The following is a 19,931-nucleotide window of genomic DNA, read 5'->3' as shown; positions in this document are numbered from 1 at the left end:
GTATTTAGCAGAAATTCTGTCTGGGACTTCTTATTCATCTTCCATCAGCTAGAATGAGGCTTTTATTCAACTGTAGATTTTAACAACTGTGTCACATGAATCCACACGACAAAGCAAAACATTAATCTGCTTATAAATTTAGATCCTCAGATCACAGCATGCTAAAGAAACTCCGGTTTGCATGTGTAGTCAGACTGCTAACATGGTCAAAATTAAATATCTGCTTTCATTAATGTATCTGACCAAAAAGGTCCCATTTTCCCCTCCCCATTATACAAAAAGAGACATTTCCAGGATCCTATATTTTGTTTATTCACATCACTTGAACACTTTCCAACCTCAAAGACAAGGATACAGTTGCCAAAGAGGTTTAAAATTCAGGTAAAGACGTACAAAAAGCAGAAGGGACTGTTTTTCATTACTGAAGAATATTATAGACAACTTTGAACATGGCATTTTAGTGAGAAATAAAAAAAAACATAAACAAAAGCAAAACAAACAAATACTTTAAACTTATCTTTAGTTGTTAATTTATATTAAATTGCCAAACAAAATGGACATTTGTAGTGAATATGTGATCACTTAACACAATTATGTTGCTACTGTATCCATCCATGACTTTTCAACATGGATCTGAATATGAATATTTATTTTCCAGAGAGGAGGATTCAATAAAATATGAGTTTAGAACAAATATTACTGACATTCCTTATTCTCCTTCATGTGCAGTCAGTGCAATGGCTGCCTTTCACAAGTATAGAGAGAAGTAACCTGAATCTATTTACTTAGTGAACACTGGCTCTTTGTTACTCTATGCGACTCTAAACACGTCTTCTTAAAGTTTCAATTGTGGATAAAAACTAGAGTCATCCTCAAAGTAAAACATCCTGGTAACTAAACTCAGGTGTAGGGTTAAATGTGCAAAATAGATGTGGAGTTATATTCATTTTAATACAATTTGGTAAACAACAATGTCACCGTAACCTTAAGCTGACATTAATAAAACAATAATAAACAAATTCTCACTCATTTTTTCATTTATATGCACGATTCATGCATCTGTCTTTTAGTAAAACATCCAGATACAAAGAAACATTAAAAAGGCAAAAACAAAACCTTTCTTTAAGAACTCTGGTGGCTTAAGCATACAGTGCAGTTATAGTAAGGCACATTATAAAGGCAGATGCTGCAAAGAGTAATATACATTCTGAAAGCTGTGTGATTTAGTAAATCTGCTTCTGTGTAAGAATCCTGTAAATGAAGCCTCTTTAACGTTAACTTCAGAGCCCCAGAGCGTCTTTCTGCACGCTGCAGCCCAGCAGTGCATTTCCTGCTTCCACACACTCTGTCACACATGGTCCTAAAAAAGCAAATATGATTTTAACCATTTTAAACAGTAAACACTTTAACAAAGAAAAGAAAAAAACATCAGTTCCTTATTAATTGTTTTACCATTCTGAGCACGGAGCCATGATGCAGCCTTCATGGCCAGAAGCTCCCACTCCTCCTTTACATCCATCTTGAAACCATGAAGCCAGATCAGAGCCAGAATGGTGGCCCACACCTCCTTGTTAACCTGATTAAACAAAACAATGAAACACAGAACAAGAAAAGAATAAAAGATTTTAAAAAATTTAAAAATTGGAAAATGGTTCTGATTTACTTTCTCCATCTCTCTCTGGTTCTTGTATAAAGTCAAACTTTGGTTCAGATCAGTGAGAGCTCTCTGGAGTTTTATTATGTTCAGTTTGATTTAATCTGTTCTATGTTGTATTGATTATTAACACATTTAATAGGAAATTATTTCTTGATATTATTTCCATGTTAAAATCACTTAAATATTATCATTACAAATGTGGGTTGTTAATTTTCCAGCAACCCACCGATGCAGGCTTTAACTTCTCCACCTCGTCACTGGTCTTTCCCAGTGCAGAGGCCAGAGGAGCCTCCAGCATCCAACTACCAGACGCCTTCTGCAGGGACACCAACTGCAGAAGAGGCTCTCTGAGGGGCTGCTGGGGAGCACCAGCTTTATCTGCTGCAGAAAAAAAAAATCACTAAAGTCAATAACTAAATTAAAGATGAAACACATGAACACATTATTAGGTACAGTAAACTAGTGTTTGATGGTAAAAATCTAATAAAATCAAATGCTCTATTGGCAACAATTTTACTGGAAGTTTTTAATTCATAGTCTCCATGTACTGGGTCATAGGCATCGTATGGATTGAAAACACTGTATAACACTATAACTAAGCAAACAAATCAATAAATAAATTCTGTTCTGTCAAATATCAGAACAAGGCAAACCTTAAAGAAATGTGTTTGTACAAACAGGTAAGTGAAAGTTATAAATATGTGTATTCTGTCGTTCATATTTTGACCTACCTCTACCAGATGCTTTTCCTGCCGTTCCACAGAACATTTTCACTTAAGCATTAAAAAGAAGAAAAGCATAAAAATGAAAGATATGTTATAATTTGGTTATGTACAAAAACATCCCTGAAATTTCTTCACTTGTCGCTTTAAGCTGTAGCTTAAAAAACACTCAACACCAGAGCACCAGACCAAATGCAGGTGTTACTGTGCAAACATTTATCATTGATAAGAACATTCGTTCGGGTTGTTTAGTTTGAGAAAACTAGACAACACAAATGCTATAGAGAGGAAAACTGAAGCACAATGTAAACCTAAAAGGTGGAACAGTCACAGTTTTATCAAATATACTGTAGTTTAAAGTGTATATATATTATATATACTTTAAAAAATTTTTATATACTCAGTTACACTTTATCTACTCATTACAAGTCATTACAATTAGAAAGGCAATAGTGGTGCCTTACAATAAAAATTATATCCTGCTGTTTTGACTCTGATTCATTGCCTTTTTGATTCAAGTTCACTAGACACAGTTATTTTTGAAAGACTTTGCTAAAAAAAATTGGAATCCCAGTCTGAGGCAATATAATCCGATGCTGAGGACTAGGTTGGCCTAAAAGATAAAAAGTGCTGCTTTTTCTATAAGTCAAAGTTGTGCATAGCACACATTTTAAAAGAAGTTATTTTTCTCACACAACACTGCTCCAGAGCTGCTCAAAATACCTTGTTGTCAGTCCAGGCTTTTTTATAAGATACTTGTCAATAACAAATGCTGCACACTGCAGGACGCCATTTTTATTTTGCTTGCTTGGCTTTAAGACAAACGTGTCAGAAGATGTAATGTTAACTGCTGATGTTAACTTAAGCTTTGATCATAAACCCATGACTGTAACTAATGTCTTGTCTAAAAACAGCTGGAACAGATTTTATTTTCCTATTACCCTAAAGTGGATAAAATGAGTAAAAACAAAATAATGAAAGATACATACTTTTTACTTAAACTCTCTTAATGGATCTTGCTTCATTTTACAGGACATATGCTTTTTAATAATACATAAGCAAACAAGTAAATAAATGAAAATGTGACATGAAAATATTGTATTTAAAAATTATGAAAAAAGAAAAATGACATGTAGGTTATTGGGTTCAGTCAAACCAGTCTCAGAATGCATTGTGTGGGTTTTGAGCATAAAAACATGAAAATCTGCTCTAGTATTATATTATTTTCTAAAAAGAAAGTCATGAATCTGTTTAAGAGCGTTGCATTGACCACATGCAGGTTTGCTGAATGAATGTGCTGCTGAGTTGATTATATTCGTATTTACTGCAGGTATAGAAAGCACAGATGTTTGCTTCTGTCTCATCTGGTGCTTCACTTATGTTTCAGTGATGCAACCTTGCATTTGATCTTGTGATAAGCTGGGCATTAAGAGGCATTCAGAATAAAAACCAAACAAAAAGTCAGGTTAAAAACTAACATTACAAGTAAAACCAACTCGTGTTTGGTTTGAGTGTTTTGTAATTATTAAATATTAATTATGGGTTTTATATACACCAGATGCAAATTAGCTTAAAAAGTGTTCTGCTATTAAAGTGTTATATTTTGGCTTATATCAACTCTCATATTTAACATTTTTATCCTTTTAAAACACTTTTATATGTTGACTTTAACTTTTACTGAAATGATAGAAAACAAATCCCGTATGTTATACGGTTCCACTTACTAGGTAAAGACCGTTGTATCATTCCTTCTGAACAGTTAAAGATAAAAATAAACACAAAACAAGACATTAGTGCAGGACATTAGAAAAAAAATAAAATGTTGGTTTCTGGGGCTGCAAGGTTAATATTATGTCTAGTGATATCATTACACTGCAACAGATATTCAAGTCATTTTAGTAAAATCAAATCACTAAAAAATATATTAAAAGTGGTAAATGTAGATTTACTCTGATGTTTTCATAAAGACATTGAAGTTTATATTCACCTGTACCTGAACAGTGTTTTATCTCTGGAACCACTAGCTCAAGCAGTACGACAATCAGACAATATTTGCACATGCAAGAAATGTAGAACACACCGAAAATGGTGGATTTTCTTACTGCTATTTAATGGAGCCGAAGAGCAGGCCATAATGGGAACTGATCAATAAAAGACAATCAAAACAAACACAGAGAAGAAGAGACGACAATAGATTATGAAAGACTAAAATTTTAGTGAAGCAGTTTAAAAATATTTCTGATTGCAAAGTTGTTCAGTAATTCAAAACATAAATAATTCTTTGTACATGTAAACACACACTTGTAATGATATGAGGAGATCTGCACATGCTGCAAGAGTGAGAAGATTAAAAACCGGATCTTTTTACAAGTCAAATACAATATTAATTGTGATTTGCTAATTACTGATGACGTAGATTGTGTTAGTATCATATCTGTGGAAACTTTTCTAAGTTTAGCAGTAATTCATAGAAGAAACAACTTTTTCTCCACTGCTGCAGCAAATATGTGAGGAATTAAAGAGTCCCCTGGTGGTCTTTTTTATTTTGTTTGTGTATGTTGTACTTGTTAATGTTTTCATAAAGTCATTCAACATTTTACTCACCTAACCTCATCCTTGGAGAACTACACAATGTCTGTCCATAAAACCCTGAGATCAGAGAGTAAGACATCAGATGAAGATCATTAGTTGTGGTTCTTTTCTCTGCTTTACCATCAGATAAGCTTTACAAAAAGGAGCTTGGAAGATAATTTGTTCATGAACAACCTCCCAGCACACTGTCTTTGAATTGGACAAGTTTCCTCCTCACTAATTTAGTCTTTGGAGAAACAAACAGACGTACCTGGTGTTGGAATATTTCTGCGTGCCAGAGGTCCTTGAATCGACTCGCCACTGTCTTTGTTGACAGCAATGAAGGCAGTAAAAGAACTGCTCACTCCTGATTGGATACTGAGCTCCACCACCTTCTTCTTCACTCCTTCATCTTGCTGTCCTCTGTTAGATCTGTCCTCCAACTCCAGGCAGCGAATCAGAGTACGAGCAGCCAACCTGTGGATTGTTAATCTGAAGAAGGCAGAAGAAGAGCAACTTTAAATACTTTGGTGAACACATACTGCACATCACCGGCCATTACTCTGTTTTTAAAACCCTCAATGTCCCTCCTCCTCTACTTTCCTTGAAACTGACACAAAGGAAGGAAAATGAGACAATGAGAAATATTTGTTTCAGACGTGAGACTCGGAAACAAGGACGTCCGTTGTTCTGTTACAGCCTACATTATGTATATTATGATCTCTGTCAGATAAGCAGAATGTGTGGTGTGTATTGTGTAACTCCTTTTATATGTCATCAATGCTGAGACGACCTCTGCCAAGGACACACCTGTGCACCCTCATTTACAGCCCCCCCTGCACCCTCCTCTTTTCTCATCCCTTTCTCCTTCATATGCTTTTAAAAACAAAGATCTTCTAAGATATTCCACGTGGATCAACTTCCAAGCAGGAAGACTGAGAAGAGAGGACACAGGGACCAAAAAATTGTGCATTTAAAGGTCATAAACTACATGCTCACAATGAGTAATTTAATACCTAATGTAGAACCAAAATCATCTCATTGCTTTACCCAGTGTCCTCTGCTGGTTTGAGACAGAAGTGCAGCTGGTTCTGAGAGGGATGACCTGCGAGGCTGTACTTCACCATCACACAGCCCTCTGCTGCCTCTAAACACTGAGAAATCATTACAGGCTTAAAATAATACACATAATACACATATCTTTACATATTAGTACATGTGATTTTTTTATTTTTATGTTGTTTTTTTTTTGTTTTTTGTCAGCCTGACCAGTAAAAGCTTTTAAACAAGAGCCATGGTGGTGCTCCTACCTGTCCAGTGAGCTGGGCATAAATCAGTGACCTCTGCCCCTGGAAAATTGCTGTGATTGGTGGAGAGAGGACAGTGGCTGACACTCCCTTTGGTAAATCCCATGTTACTGAGATGTCCTCCACAGCTGGCTGCAGTGCAAACCGCAGCGACTGCATCACCTGATGGTTAAAACACATTAGAAATGGTGAACTCATCTGTATGCATCTGTATCTGGAATGTGATGTTGCTGTTTTAATTAGACTTTATTTTTACTAACTTTTGGCTGCATCCTGTCAGTCCCTGTGATGAACTGAGCATGACCTCCTCCCTCCTTGGCCAACCCATTGATAAGAGCAGAGCTGGCTCCTTCTCCAATCCCAAAAGAGAAACACCTACAAAGTAAAACTTTGTTTAAAAACACACACAACCACAGTGTTACACTTACTGTCAGGCTGTGTTGTTGTAGTCTCACCTGTGGGAACCTGCATTCTTCTTAACCAGATCAATAACTTCTTTGGTGTTCCCCACCTCTCCATCAGTGAAGACAAACAGCTTTGGGAAGAGAAACAACATCACAACCACACATGAACTGAAAACTCTCAGGGAGACTGAATGAGAGTGTGTAACACTGCTGTTAGAGTCACACGTGTTGCAAAGTATGAAGAACAAATGGAGAAATGGTAAAAACAAGTTTAAACAACAGGGTTGTGCAGGGTTGTACTTGGAAGGGTGTATGCAGAACAACCAAAGAATCTTTAAGGGTCAGCAAGTGTTGATGTTGATTCAAGGCTTTTGCGATAAGTAAAAGTGGTTTTGCCTCCATATGTCCAAGAACAAAGCAAAGCAACAAATTTCTTAGATTTTTTACAGGCAAGATTTCTGCTATTAGGCCTCTATCCCCTCCCTCCGGTTTAGTTCGTGCTGTCTTGTCAGTGTTCAGCTGTTTACTTGCAGTTTGAACTGGTGTCACTTTCTGAACTCTCGGACATGGTTTTTCACTTAGAACCTCCTTTTTGCCCCCTTGATAGCTGCCACCCCGCTCTAATTAAAAGTACTTTTAGCTCCATCGGCCCTGTAATTTTGTCCCTGATTAAGTCCTGCCTCTCTTCATGCTCTGTTCCTGCTGCTTTTAAGAATGCTCTTGTGCAGCCTCTTTTAAAGAAACCTAAATTGGATCCTTCAGTTCTTACTAACTACAGGCCGATTTCTAAATGACCTTTTTTTTATCAAAAGTCTTAGACAAAATAGTGCACGTACAGTTACAGGCTCACTTACATTTTAGTAAAGTTTTAGAAAAATTTCAGTCTGGTTTTAAGTCTCTCCACAGTACTGAAACTGCACCTTTAAGAGTTTTTAATGACCTTTCTTAGTTACTGACTCTGGAAGTCCTGCTGTCTTGATTCTTTTAGATCTAACTGCAGCCTTTGACACAGTTGACCACCAAACCCTTCTGACATGCTTAGAGCGGTGTGTTGGTATCAGAGGAACTGTTCTGCGCTGGTTCTGGTTTTACTTGTCGGATCGGTCTTTTTGTGTTTGCCTCAGTTGCAGCACCTCTCAGTTATGGGGTCCCACAAGAGTCCATTTGGGTCCACTACTTTTTCCCCTGTATGAGTTGCCCTTGGGGTCTATTTTTCAGAAGCACAATATTGCTTACCATTGCTTTGCTGACGACGTCCAGATCTATATCTCCTTAAAACCACAGGGAGATTCTCTGGCAAATCTTCTCAGCTGCTTGTGTGATCTAAAAGCATGGATGTATTTTAACTTTCTCCACGTAGATACTGACATCTTTTTGGAAGTTCTGAGCTTCTAAATGGTACAGTTAGTGTTCTCGGTTCGCTTATTTAGCATTGTTGTACCCATGCCAAAAGTCTCCTTTAACTTCTACCAGCAGGTTAATTCTGTAGTCTAAAGCGTTTTCTTCTATTTAAGGCTGCTTGGCAAAGTAAAGCCCTACCTGCCCAAGCATGACCTGGAAAAAGTTATCCACCTGCTCATTATGTCGCGCACAGATTATTACAGCTCTCTTTGTTATGGCATTGATCAGTCATCTCTGCAACCACATGCTTCTTGCTTAAAACACTGCCGCTCAGTTGATTACAGACCCCTGTGCTTGCCTCCTTGCGTTGGCTTCCTGTTAGTTTTAAGACCAGTACAAGATTTTATTAATTGTTTTTAAAGCTTTAAATGGTTTGGTTCCCTCATATTTGTCAGAGTTGCTACACCAGCATGCTCCACTCAGGACTCTGAGGTCCTCTTCACAGCTCTTACTGAAGATCTGCTAGACTTAAATCCAGGAGTGACAGAGCTTTCTCTGTTGCTGCTCCAAAGCTGTGGAACAGCCTTCCCCTTCACATCAGAGCTGCTCAGTCTGTCTCTGGGTTTAAGTCTCTACTCAAAACCTACTTCTTTGCACTGGCATTTGAACAAACCTGAGCTTGACATTCGCATGTTTTACTTTTTATTCTAGTTTTATTGATTTTATTCCTCTATTGATTTTACCTTTTCATTCATTTTATTTTTTATTGATTTCATTTTTATTGGTTTTTATTGTTTCATTGTGTAGTGTTTTATTTTCAACTGTGGAGTGATTGTTGTTCTATTGTTCAGCACTTTGGGCAACTGCTGTTTCATAAAATGTGCTATACAAATAAACTTGAACTTGTACTTGTTGGATTAATTTAAATCAGCAGGTTCAAAGTACAGCTGGTTTTGGTCCTTAGCAACTCTGTTTTAAGGCTGTGTTTCAATGCCATAAAAATGTAGGAATAGGTGACTTCCACAGATGAAGGAGTTTGAATATTCTACCATCCTGTTCCAGAGATTCATGTAAACTGGTGCAGCGCTGAGAGAGAGGAAGAAAGTGGGGGGGCATTAATGTACGTGCATTATTACCTGTCTGGGCTGCTTGGGAATGCAGGGCTGCTTGTAAATGTGTTCGAGGGGCTTAAGGATCTCTGTTCCTCCCAGGTCAGCCTGCATCTCCTCAACTTTCTTCAGAGCCTTCTTCATGCTCTTCTCATTGTACTCTACACTCTTACTGCCATCAGAAACACAAACTAACTGATCTGATCTAATGATCATCATGTGACATTAATGACTGAAACACATTTTTGTGGACTGAGTCACTTACGGGAAGATGTGTTCAAATCTGGACCCAAAACTGTAGATATTGAAGTAGCAGCCCATTGATAAACTCTTCAACAGGAGCAGCAGAGTGTCCTGAAGGAAGACACAGAAAATAGAGATGAAAATTTGCTGAGACAGATAAGAGTGTTTCTATGACTGAGTTTACACTTGTTGAATACCCTTGCACTGCTAATGCGAGTTTCTTCCTGCTTGCTGTTATTGATGGAACAGTCCATACTTCCCGATCGATCCAATAAGAACACAAACTCCCCACATGAGGCGAGTGAGGACATCACAGACTGGGGGAACTCAGGGTACAGGCTCACCATCACCACTGGATCACCCATCAGAGTTCCTGAAACATAAGAAGAATGGAAAAATCACCCCAAATCTACATTTTCAAATCTATTTTAATGACTGTAACGTTAGTTAAAGATTAAAATTCATTTGAGCTATGGTAGATCTGCAGGAGAAAAGAACTGATTTAATTGTTAAAACATTAAAAAAAAAAAAGTCTGTTGTAAAAGCCAGGATATCACCTGCTCTGTCCGGGCCGGTAGGAGGCTCCTTGCAGCCGACAAAACTCTTTGCCCTGTTTTTGTTCCCCTACGGCTTCCACATAGCCATTCACACCCATCACTTTGCCTCTAACGAACTCACCAACTCAAACCCCTGGATTAAACTTATCGCGCCGTACTGGACTTTGGGTCGTTTGGGGATTGGGAAATTGATGTGGGATCTGTGAATGACCAATTTGCACCCAACTTAAACTTTATTGAATTTTTGAGCCTGACATTTACACTGTACATATTAATTATTGAATGGCCATTCAGATACATTTCTATTTCTTATAAATGTTGGTGTTTTGTTTGTCTTTCTAATATATGGTACCATCAAACCTAAATTCAGTCTCTGTGCCTCTGTTGTTTCTCCTCCCTCCAGACTGAGTTTTATCTAGCCTTCTGAGACTAGCCCCGCTGATATACAACTCAGCCTGTATTATTATTATAACATACTTGCTACGTAAACTTGGCGAGCTAGCCGGGGGGGGGGCAGATACACAGAGCTGAATAAAAAGTATTACATATATTGTGAATATGGACATTTTTGAGAAACGAGGCATTAAAATTCCAAACGCTTTTTTGGTGCGAGATGCGACACAGACGGAAACGGATGAAGAAGTACTAGATTTTCTGCCTGTATTATTATTATTATTATAACATACTTGCTACACAAACACAACACTGCATTCTGCCGTTGTTGAAGCTGTTGGCAGGGTTTGTGTTGCATATGGGTTAAGGGAGAACTGGGACTATGGCGACGTTGGTTTAGGAAAGATGTGTATGGGTAGTAAACAGGTAAACAAAATTGTGTTTTTTTCATATTTATTCGCCTTGAATCCTGGTTTTAAAGATTACAGTTTTCAGGCTCCAAAAACACTGATTTCATGTGGATAAAACATCTAAACAATATAAAACTTTAGCAGAATCACTTAAACTCATCTCCATGTGGACATGGCCCAATAACTAGACTAACTTGCACTCACCAGGCTTTGCAGAGGCCTGTCCTGCCTCCACCACAGCAGTGGGCTGGTGGGCATCTTTGTAATAAATCAGCAGCTCAACATCTCTGTCAAACTTGTGTCCTGCAGCCAACTTAACCTGAAGTTCAAAAACACAAATACACAGTTAATCAAGTTATTTATCTTCTATGTAACAACCACACACAGCAGACACATCACCACTCTACCTACCATGGCCTGTGTCTGATCAGTGTTGAGGTACTGAAGAGGCTCCAGGGAACAACTGGACTCTACTTTAGAGACTGGACGAGGAGAGGAGACTCGGGCAGAAAAGGACAGACTGTAGGGAACCAGAGAGGCTGGTACTGAGGTCACCTGGACACTGACATCTTCGCTACCTGTAAACATGGGAGACAACTAGAAGTCTTCTGGTTTATTGAAAGGAAAGGTGGCTTCAAACCTCATATTTACTTCCAACGCATAAGATGGGCTTTAATAAAACTCTTTATATGAGCATGTTTGGTGAGCACTAAGATAAAACATATTAACTGGTTCTCCTACCCTGAGGTTGGTAGCGAGGATTGAGGACAGCAGGCAGACAGAACCTCAGCCCATCATCAGCCTGCACAGCCAGCTCAGTGACGTACTCCAGCCTGATGGAGGCGCTCTCTCCTGGAGGCAGACTGCCCACACTCAGAGAGAATATATCTGGACTCTGATCACTCTCCTCCAACAGGAAGGCCTGCTGACCAGAGCTCAAAGCATCATCATACTCCTCTCGAGCCTGCAGAACACATGAAACATGTCAGTAACATCAACTTCACTGTGTTTCAGCTCCTTTATAGTCGCTAAATCTTTCTGTTCAGCTCACCTGCTGTTTCTCCTTCACTTCAGCTACAATATGTGTCTGTCCAACCTTTGCACTGAAATGACACACAGCTGCATCTCCAGGCAGAGGGAAGACAAAAACAGCTTCTACTGGTTTGTCCTCCTTGTTCTCGTAGTTCAGAGTGGAAACCACTGTAGCTACATGGTCCCTCACCTGCAGCTCCACCTCGATGCTCTTTAGAGGAACTGACAGAGAAACAACGACCAGAAACACAGATTGTAATAGACTTCATTTTATTTAGAAATTACACTGATGAATTATTTAGGAAATGTTTCTGCATTCTGAGAGGACAGTAAGAATTAACAGCAAGAAGTAGGACACCATGTGTGCCTCATCATCATTAAAGCTCTGAAAGGCTTTTAGAGTCCATGACTTTACAAGGTTACAGAGGAGGTCAGGGAGATCTGTTTATAACAGCTCTGTACCTGGTTCCTTCTGAGCAGTTAGCAGACCACAGCAGTTCACCATCATACCTGTGAAACAAGGAAACATGATTGTTTTCTGTTAAAGAAATAACAGAAGTAACCTCTATTCAGTGGCTTGCAACAGCATTCACCTGTTGGATTTTTTTTTTTTCATGTTGTATGTATGTGTGTGTTTCAACCTGTAATTTAAATCAGTTTTGGGGGATTTAAAAAAAGAAAAAAGGGGAAAAAACCAACTCATATTGACCATGATTACACTATTCATTTTAAGCTGTCAGAGACTTCATAGCGTGTGGAGGATCCACATGCAGCCACAACAGCTTGGTCCCTCCTCCTCATGCTGGTCACCAGCTTGGTCACATTTTGAAGTAGGATGGCATCCCATTCCTCAACCAGGAGTTGTTGAACGTCAGCCAGAATGGTTGTGTTGACAGCATGGCCAGAGTAAACCAATGTGTAATGATAGTAGTCTACTCACAGTGGGAAGGCATGAGGGAAGGAGTGTTTGTGCAACGGGTATAGTGACTGTGTTAGTTATTTTATACAGTTGTAATAAAATTGTTTACTGTTTTATGTGTCTTATTATTTATAATAGATATTGCAAATGCGCGTTATCGTCTACCTCATGAGTTGTTTTCTTTTGCATTGCTGATCGTTGTTGAATGTGGCACAACAGTTTATAGCACACTGCACATTTATGTACGTAGATTATTTACTCAGTTTTTTTGTTTATCTTCTATCTAGTTTTTTTTTTTCAAATTGTTTATTTTTATTTTATAATGTTTTATGGCATTCAGGTTGGACGGCAAAGTAAGATTTACATTGTTCAGGGAAACTTGTTTCCTTACTGTGCAAATGACAAAGACACTTTGAATCTTGAAATGTATTATGAGAAAAAAAACTTTGGAAACTTTGTGATGTGTCATAGATTTTTATTTAAAAACGTATTTTCTGTTAGGCTTCAGTCTGCTCCTCCTCTGGCACACTACCTCTCCAGCTCTGGAGAGGTTGCACCTGAAAGAAACACAAGAACAAAATTGTAATTAAGCAAGTTTAAAATCATTAAATTCTCTGCTGATGGTGATCAGAAACCAGCTTGGTGTCTAAGGTCCTGCAGGTTGTGGTCTTTCCTCTGCAGCTGTAGACTGAGACGTTTCCTCTGATGCTTCTGGTTGAAGTTTATGATTAACTTTAAAGTCTGCTCTTTGCAAGGCTATTTAAAAAACATCTATATAAAGAAAGAGGAATTAAGCTTACCTGTGATGTTGAAGGCACCGCCTGCTCCGTCCTTCTCTCATACTCCGAGCTCCTTCAGTAGTTACCATGGCAACGGCGTCTTGCGCAGACGTTTGTTCCCCAAATCTCTAAAAGCTAAATGTGATTCAATATAAGCTCATGCTGATGTGATGCTTTTCCTAAATTTGTTTTCAAAATGCAATGTCGTACAATCGCTACAGAATCTCCTCTCAAAAACCTGCGATCTCCTCAGCGTTTGAATCTGAGAGATTGACAAGCCCGGTCCCTTCAAAGATCTCGCTTGCTGCTCGATACGCGCTGATGACGTAACGAGGCCTCGTTTGGTCTATCACGTGACTTTTGGCATGCTGAATCAATGCTCAGAGACAATGCTCGAAACGAGATCACCGGCAAGATGGCGGACTGAGCAGTCGCACGTTGTCGAGCTCGTCGTACACAATCCCTAAATTTGATCTGAAGTTGTTGATATTCCACTGTAAAAAGTAATTATGAATGCACAAAAGCTAATCAAATCGACCAAATTTGTTAAAGGCCCCAAAGGTAAGAACTCAGCAATGGAAATCGAAAAGAACTATGAAGCCTCTGTTAAGGAGCACGACTATGCTGCGGATTCTGACTTGATAAGCAAGAGGGACCGTGAAAACGATTCTGTACCTTCTACCCCAGTTAAAAACCCGGTTGGGAAAAAACCCAAGCCAGCAGAAGATGACAATGAGAATGAAGTCTCAAACAACGCCATTTTGCAAGCAATTCTGGGCTTGGAAAAACGCGTAGATGCTCAACTAGCTGATTTGAAAGAACAAACTAAGCAAAGTAGTGCCATGATTGCTAACCTGGCGAAAGCAGTTCAGTTCCAAGCAGAGGAGATGATAGAATGCAAAAAGAAAGTTGAAGATTTGAAGAAACAAAACGACCAGATGGGTAAAGTCATTAGCGAACTCAAAGACAGAGTGAGAGAACAAGAAAGATACAGGATGAAGTGGTGTCTGCGGATTAAAGGTTTTGAAGAAAAAACAGATGAGAATATTCGAGAGCAAGTCATTGAGATCCTCCGGGAGATCGCTCCTGACATGGAGTCGAAGGTGGAGGAGGCTGTCGACATCGTCCACAGGATGGGGAGGAAGGTGGAGAACAAGAACAGACCTGTCATCGTGCTGTTTTCAAAGAGATGGATGAAAGTAGAAATCTGGCGTCGTACCAAGAACTCACAGATCTGCAGGGAGAGAGGCATTCGCTTTGCTGAGGTGTTACCGCGGGAGGACTGGGAAGAAAGAAGACGCCTGTGGCCACAAATTGAACAAGCGAGACGTGCAGGGAAACCGGCTTTCTTTCGGGGCCCATATGCATTCATTGATGGCCGTCGGATTGGAGAGGAGAGGTGAAAAAATTATTATGATTATTATGGTTGTTATACAGTGGAAACTTGTGTGAAGGGATGTCATAAATCTTTTAAGGTTTAGTTCAAATCACTACCTGAGCGGGTGGTGTTAACTAAGGTTATTTTTATTATTTGTTCCTTTTTACTTTGTGTTATTGTTCATGGATAATGTTAAGATATCTTTTGGTTCATTGAATGTTAGGGGCCTTAAAGACATTGTGAAAAGAAAAGCTCTATTTTTGTTTTGTAAAGGGCAAAAAGTTCAGTGTCTTTTTCTACAAGAAACTCATTCTGCGGTGGAAGATGTAGCTTTTTGGACTAATCAATGGGGGGATAAGATGTTATTCAGTCATGGCTCTAATCGATCCGGAGGGGTGGCTATTTGTCTTAATAAATGCCCAGGTGAGATTATAACCTATAAAGCTGATGAAGGCGGTCATTGGTTGACATTAGTACTAAAGGTTGAAAGTATCTTTCTTATTATTACAAACATATATGGGTATAACAACGATGGGCAAAATAAGAAGCTTTTGGAAAACGTGTCACATGTGATATCTGAGCTTAAAATGTTACACCCCACTAACTATGTTTTAGTAGGGGGAGATTGGAATATGACTCCGAATGAATGGGTGGATCGGATGCCTCCTAGACTTGGTAAACCACAAAGTAATGACATTGTTAAAGGTTTTATGGCAACGAATAATTTAACGGATGTATGGAGAAGTCTTAACCCAAATACTGAATGTTACTCTTGGGGGAAATCTAATGGAGCTGCCAAATCCAGAATTGATTATTGGCTGGCAAGCGATGATATTGTGAGAGTTACATTAAGTGCCAGCATCTCTAAAGCTCCGCTAACCGATCACTGTTTTATACACTTGGTTTTAGGTCCCACATTGAAGGAATTTAGGAAAAAAGGATATTGGAAATTTAATGCCAGACTATTAGAAAATGAAGTTTATTGTGATAAAATTAGAGAGTTGATAAGGGAATGCAAAAATGATAAGTCGTTTACTAACAATATAGGTAGATGGGAATTTACTAAATATAAAATGAGACAATTTACTATTAAATTTTGTGTAGAACTTAGTTGGAAAAGGAAGGAATATGAATGTTCCTTAATTCAGGAACTAAATATATTTTGCAGTAAAGCTGAACTAAATTCTCAAGAAAAGGATAAATTAATTGAACTACAAAGCAAATTAGATATCCTCTACCTTGAAAGGGCTCAAGGAGCCTTTATAAGATCGAGGGCTAAATGGATTGAGGCTGGTGAAAAAAACTCCTCATATTTTAGTAATTTAGAAAAATACAGACAAGAAAAAAATTCTATTGCAAGTCTAATGATAAATGGAACCGAAAATAAGGACTATAAAAGCATTGAAAAAGAAGTTTTTTCATTCTACTCTAACTTATACTCTTCTAACTACTCTGCTGCTGATGCACAGATCCTTTTTGATAAAATTGCAAATTCGATCCCCTGTATTGAGGAATCCTTTAGGGACTTTTGTGATTCAGATCTTAGAATGGAGGAGATGGACTCGGTTATTTCAAAAATGGCTTCGAACAAATCCCCAGGAACAGATGGGCTCACAACAAACTTTTATCAGTTCTTTTGGAAGGAATTAAGAGATTTCTTATTTGAAGCTTTAAAAGAATGTATAGAGAAAGAAGAATTAATGTCAACTATGAAACAGGGCTTAATCACCTTAATTCCCAAACCCGGAAAGGACAAAAGGCTTTTGGATAACCTGAGACCCATCACTCTTCTTAACACAGATTATAAGATTCTTTCTGGAGTAATAGCAGCAAGACTGAAAGATGGAATAGCTTCTATAATTACGGAAACGCAATCTGGTTTTGTGAAAGGGCGGTCAATTCATAATAATATTAGACTTGTATTAGATTTGCTAGATTATAGTCAAGTGATTCAAATAAGAGGGTTTATTTTATTTCTTGATTTTTACAAAGCATTTGACTCTGTTGAACATGATTTCATTCTGAAAACATTACTCCATTTTGGTTTTGGGAGTAAATTTATTAAGACTATTGGTATGCTATATAATGGAATTAACAGCTCTGTGGCTTTAGGTCAGGGCACATGTACAAGATTTAACATTAAAAGAGGAATTCGCCAAGGTTGTGGTACCTCTCCACTATTGTTCATTATGGTAGCAGAGATGCTTTCTATTCTAATTAAAACGAGTTGTATTGAAGGATTAAAAGTAATGGACAAACAAATTATTATAAGTCAGCTAGCTGATGACACGACTCTGTTCCTTAAAAATAAAAATCAAATTCCCTTAGCTTTGCATTCTATTACCCAATTCTCGAAGGCCTCTGGTTTGCAACTAAATTTGAATAAATGTGAAATTCTGGCATTACAAGATTGTGATTTAGACTCCCTTTATAATATAAAGATTAAAAAGGAAGTGAAATACTTGGGAATTGTTCTATCTAAAGACAAAATAACAACTGAAAATTTGAATGTCTGTAAAAATGTGGAGAAGTGTAAATCAATTCTGGACAGGTGGCTACAAAGAGACATTTCAATTTTTGGAAGAGTTCTACTATCGAAAATGGATAGTTTATCTAGACTTATTTACCCGGCCTTTTCCCTTCCTATCTCTACAAGAATGATTAAAAAGATAAATACTGTTAATTTTCAATTCATTTGGAGAAATAGATGTCAATATATCAGGAAAATAGACATGATCAAAAGTTATGAGGATGGGGGTTTAAATGCTATTGATTTTGATATTATGAATGGGGTTCTAAAACTAAAGTGGTTAAAAAATTATCTAACTAATAGAAATTCCTTTTGGTTTATTGTCCCTAATATGATTTTCAAAAAGATGGGTGGGATAGACTTTCTTCTAAAGTGTGATTTTGAGTGCAGCTCATTACCAGTTAAGCTTTCTGCCTTTCATCAACAAGTCCTTCTTTATTGGAAGTTAATTTATAGTCATAATTTCACTCCACATAATACACCTGTGTGGAATAACAGGTACATATTGATCGGAAAAAAATCTGTGTATGTAGAGGGATGGAAATCCAAAGGTATATGGGCGACCGCACAATTTATGGATGATTCTGGTAATATCCTACAATATGAGATCTTCTGTAAAAAATTTCAAATTCAATGTGATGTTAAGCAATATAATAGAATTTTAAAAGCTATACCGCTCTCTCTGAGGTCAATGGTTAGAGAAGATATTCAATACTCGGCAGTTTCTCCGACACTTAGACAGCTCTGTATTGATGGGTTAGATTTGTGTGATTTTAAGTGCACCAACAAAATTCTCAGAAAGATCTTGTTAAAAAAACTTTACCCTCAACCAATTAAAAGAATGTTTCTGCTTAAAGAATTTAATTCTGAGACAATAAGGAAGATAAGGAAAAATTACATCTCCTTCCCACTCCCACCTAAAGCTAAGGAGGTCAACTTCAAAGTTTTGAACGAAATCTACCCAACGAATGAATTCTTGAGATTAAAATTTAATTTTGATCGGAATAACTGTGTCTTCTGTGAAAAGGACATTGAAACTTTAGAGCATCTGTTTTTTAATTGTGAGGTGGTGCAGACATTTTGGGGTGAGATGCAAAGTTGGCTGTTGTCCAAGAAGATTATTTTTCCTTTGTCTATGAAGACAATTTTCTTCGGTGTTCCTGATGGTAATAAAAATGTGGATTTTGTTCTTAATTATCTTTTGTTATTTGGAAAGTTCTTCATTCATAAATGTAGATATTTTAAGACCAAGCCTTGCTTGGCTCACTGGAAGAACGAGTTAATCCTATTGAGCACATCCTTAAAACATGTTAAAGAGAAGAAAGCCCTTAAATTATCTGCTTTACTTGATACATTTGATTTAATTTGAAATGGCCCTGTGATTTAATTTTTAATTTATTTGATGGGGTTTTTTTTTTTTTTTTGTCTATGTTCTTGTTGTTGTACTTGCTCAGTTCGTATTCTTTTGTGTAAATTTCTGGAATGATATATTTGCTGTATATTTGTATCTTTCTTCAATAAAACGCTGTTAAAACGAAAAAAAAAAAAAAAAAAAAAAAAAAAGACAATGCTCGAAACACTTCCGCGTCACATGCTCGACACGTGATAGAGCAGATCGGCGCGAGCATAACATCCCTACCTGCCGGACTATCCTGAACTCTGCCTACCACTGGGATGGTGATCGTAAGGCTGGCATTCTACAACAAGGAAGAACATCCTATCCTTTATAACCCAGGGTGCGAAGTGTGCAACTAAAAGTAAAGTGCCACCTAGCCAAGGAAAGCGTGCATCCTGTGCATGCAACAATAATAATAATAATAATAATAATAATAATAATAATAACAACAACTTTCCATTTCAAAGAGGTGAATATTTTTGCAAGCGACTGTGCATTGAGGATATTATAGTGTCTGAGAATTCCTCATCCCAACTGTGTAGACATGAACACATACATTTAAATAAAAAGATTACTGAATATTGTAACTTCTATGTACACATTTATGCTAGATTTGCTATGTTGGGCTACACCCTTTCTACAGAAAAATACAGATGAGTCATCTGTATCTGTCAGCATTAAAAACAGCGTCAAGCTTAAATAAACATACAATCAAAGAAAGTTTACCTCTGAGGAGAAGTACTGAAGACAGATAATTACGTTTCACTCAAAGTCCCTGGTATTAGTCTTTTCAGACTTTTGCTTGTAGAAGCGTTTGCGACTACTCGGCAATAGAAAGCGTCTACCGGGTACGCTTGATTTTTTTTATTAGTGTGCACCATGTGGGTGGGGTTAGGAGACGGCTGGCCACTGCCTCCACATGCGCGTCATGAGAATGCGTCATCTGGACTTTAGACTGCTGTACTGAGATCACTTCAGAAAAATTTTTTGATTTAAATCAAATAAACAAATCAATAGTAACACGTGTGTACGGAGTTTTGTTTTATTTTTAGATTTTATTTTATTTAAACTAATTATACTCACGTGAAAAGTTTGAACTGTGACAAAGAAACACAATTTTCAACCAGTTTCAACGTGAAAATTCTTTACTTGCAGTAGGTAACAAAAAGTTAATCATCATAAC

The 19,931-nt window shown here is 37.6% G+C and overlaps 1 protein-coding gene and 1 long non-coding RNA gene across 11 annotated transcripts in view; one reads left to right on the top strand and one right to left on the bottom strand.

Moving 5' to 3' along the window:
• The window catches only part of LOC121645754 (von Willebrand factor A domain-containing protein 5A-like), a 94,583-nt gene that overhangs the window by 11,599 nt on the left and 63,053 nt on the right, over window positions 1–19,931 (bottom strand). For 2 of the 10 annotated variants that reach the window (XM_041994433.1, XM_041994431.1), the window contains exons 18-21: window positions 2,389–2,430; window positions 1,884–2,038; window positions 1,453–1,576; window positions 292–1,360 (exon numbers count right to left, since the gene is read on the bottom strand). The exons of 1 other annotated variant lie outside the window; for it this stretch is intronic. In XM_041994433.1, coding sequence (XP_041850367.1) covers window positions 1,281–1,360; window positions 1,453–1,576; window positions 1,884–2,038; window positions 2,389–2,430 — 401 coding nt within the window. In that variant the 3' untranslated portion in view covers window positions 292–1,280. Of the gene's footprint in view, window positions 1–291; window positions 1,361–1,452; window positions 1,577–1,883; window positions 2,039–2,388; window positions 2,431–4,103; window positions 4,132–4,395; window positions 4,400–4,481; window positions 4,521–4,983; window positions 5,029–5,221; window positions 5,443–6,000; window positions 6,105–6,260; window positions 6,420–6,517; window positions 6,633–6,712; window positions 6,793–9,138; window positions 9,284–9,376; window positions 9,466–9,551; window positions 9,728–10,918; window positions 11,034–11,125; window positions 11,293–11,455; window positions 11,679–11,765; window positions 11,969–12,208; window positions 12,358–19,931 lie in introns of those variants that run through there. 7 more of the 10 variants (XM_041994423.1, XM_041994425.1, XM_041994428.1 and 4 more) reach the window with 7 other exon arrangements.
• LOC121645787 overlaps window positions 1–19,931 on the top strand; it is a 62,199-nt gene that overhangs the window by 27,659 nt on the left and 14,609 nt on the right. The window lies entirely within an intron of this gene.

This window comes from Melanotaenia boesemani, chromosome 9 (assembly GCF_017639745.1).
Source record: "Melanotaenia boesemani isolate fMelBoe1 chromosome 9, fMelBoe1.pri, whole genome shotgun sequence".
Lineage (NCBI taxonomy): Eukaryota > Metazoa > Chordata > Actinopteri > Atheriniformes > Melanotaeniidae > Melanotaenia > Melanotaenia boesemani.
Note: the sequence above shows the minus strand (reverse complement) of the source record. Positions and strands in the feature narration are given on the sequence as shown.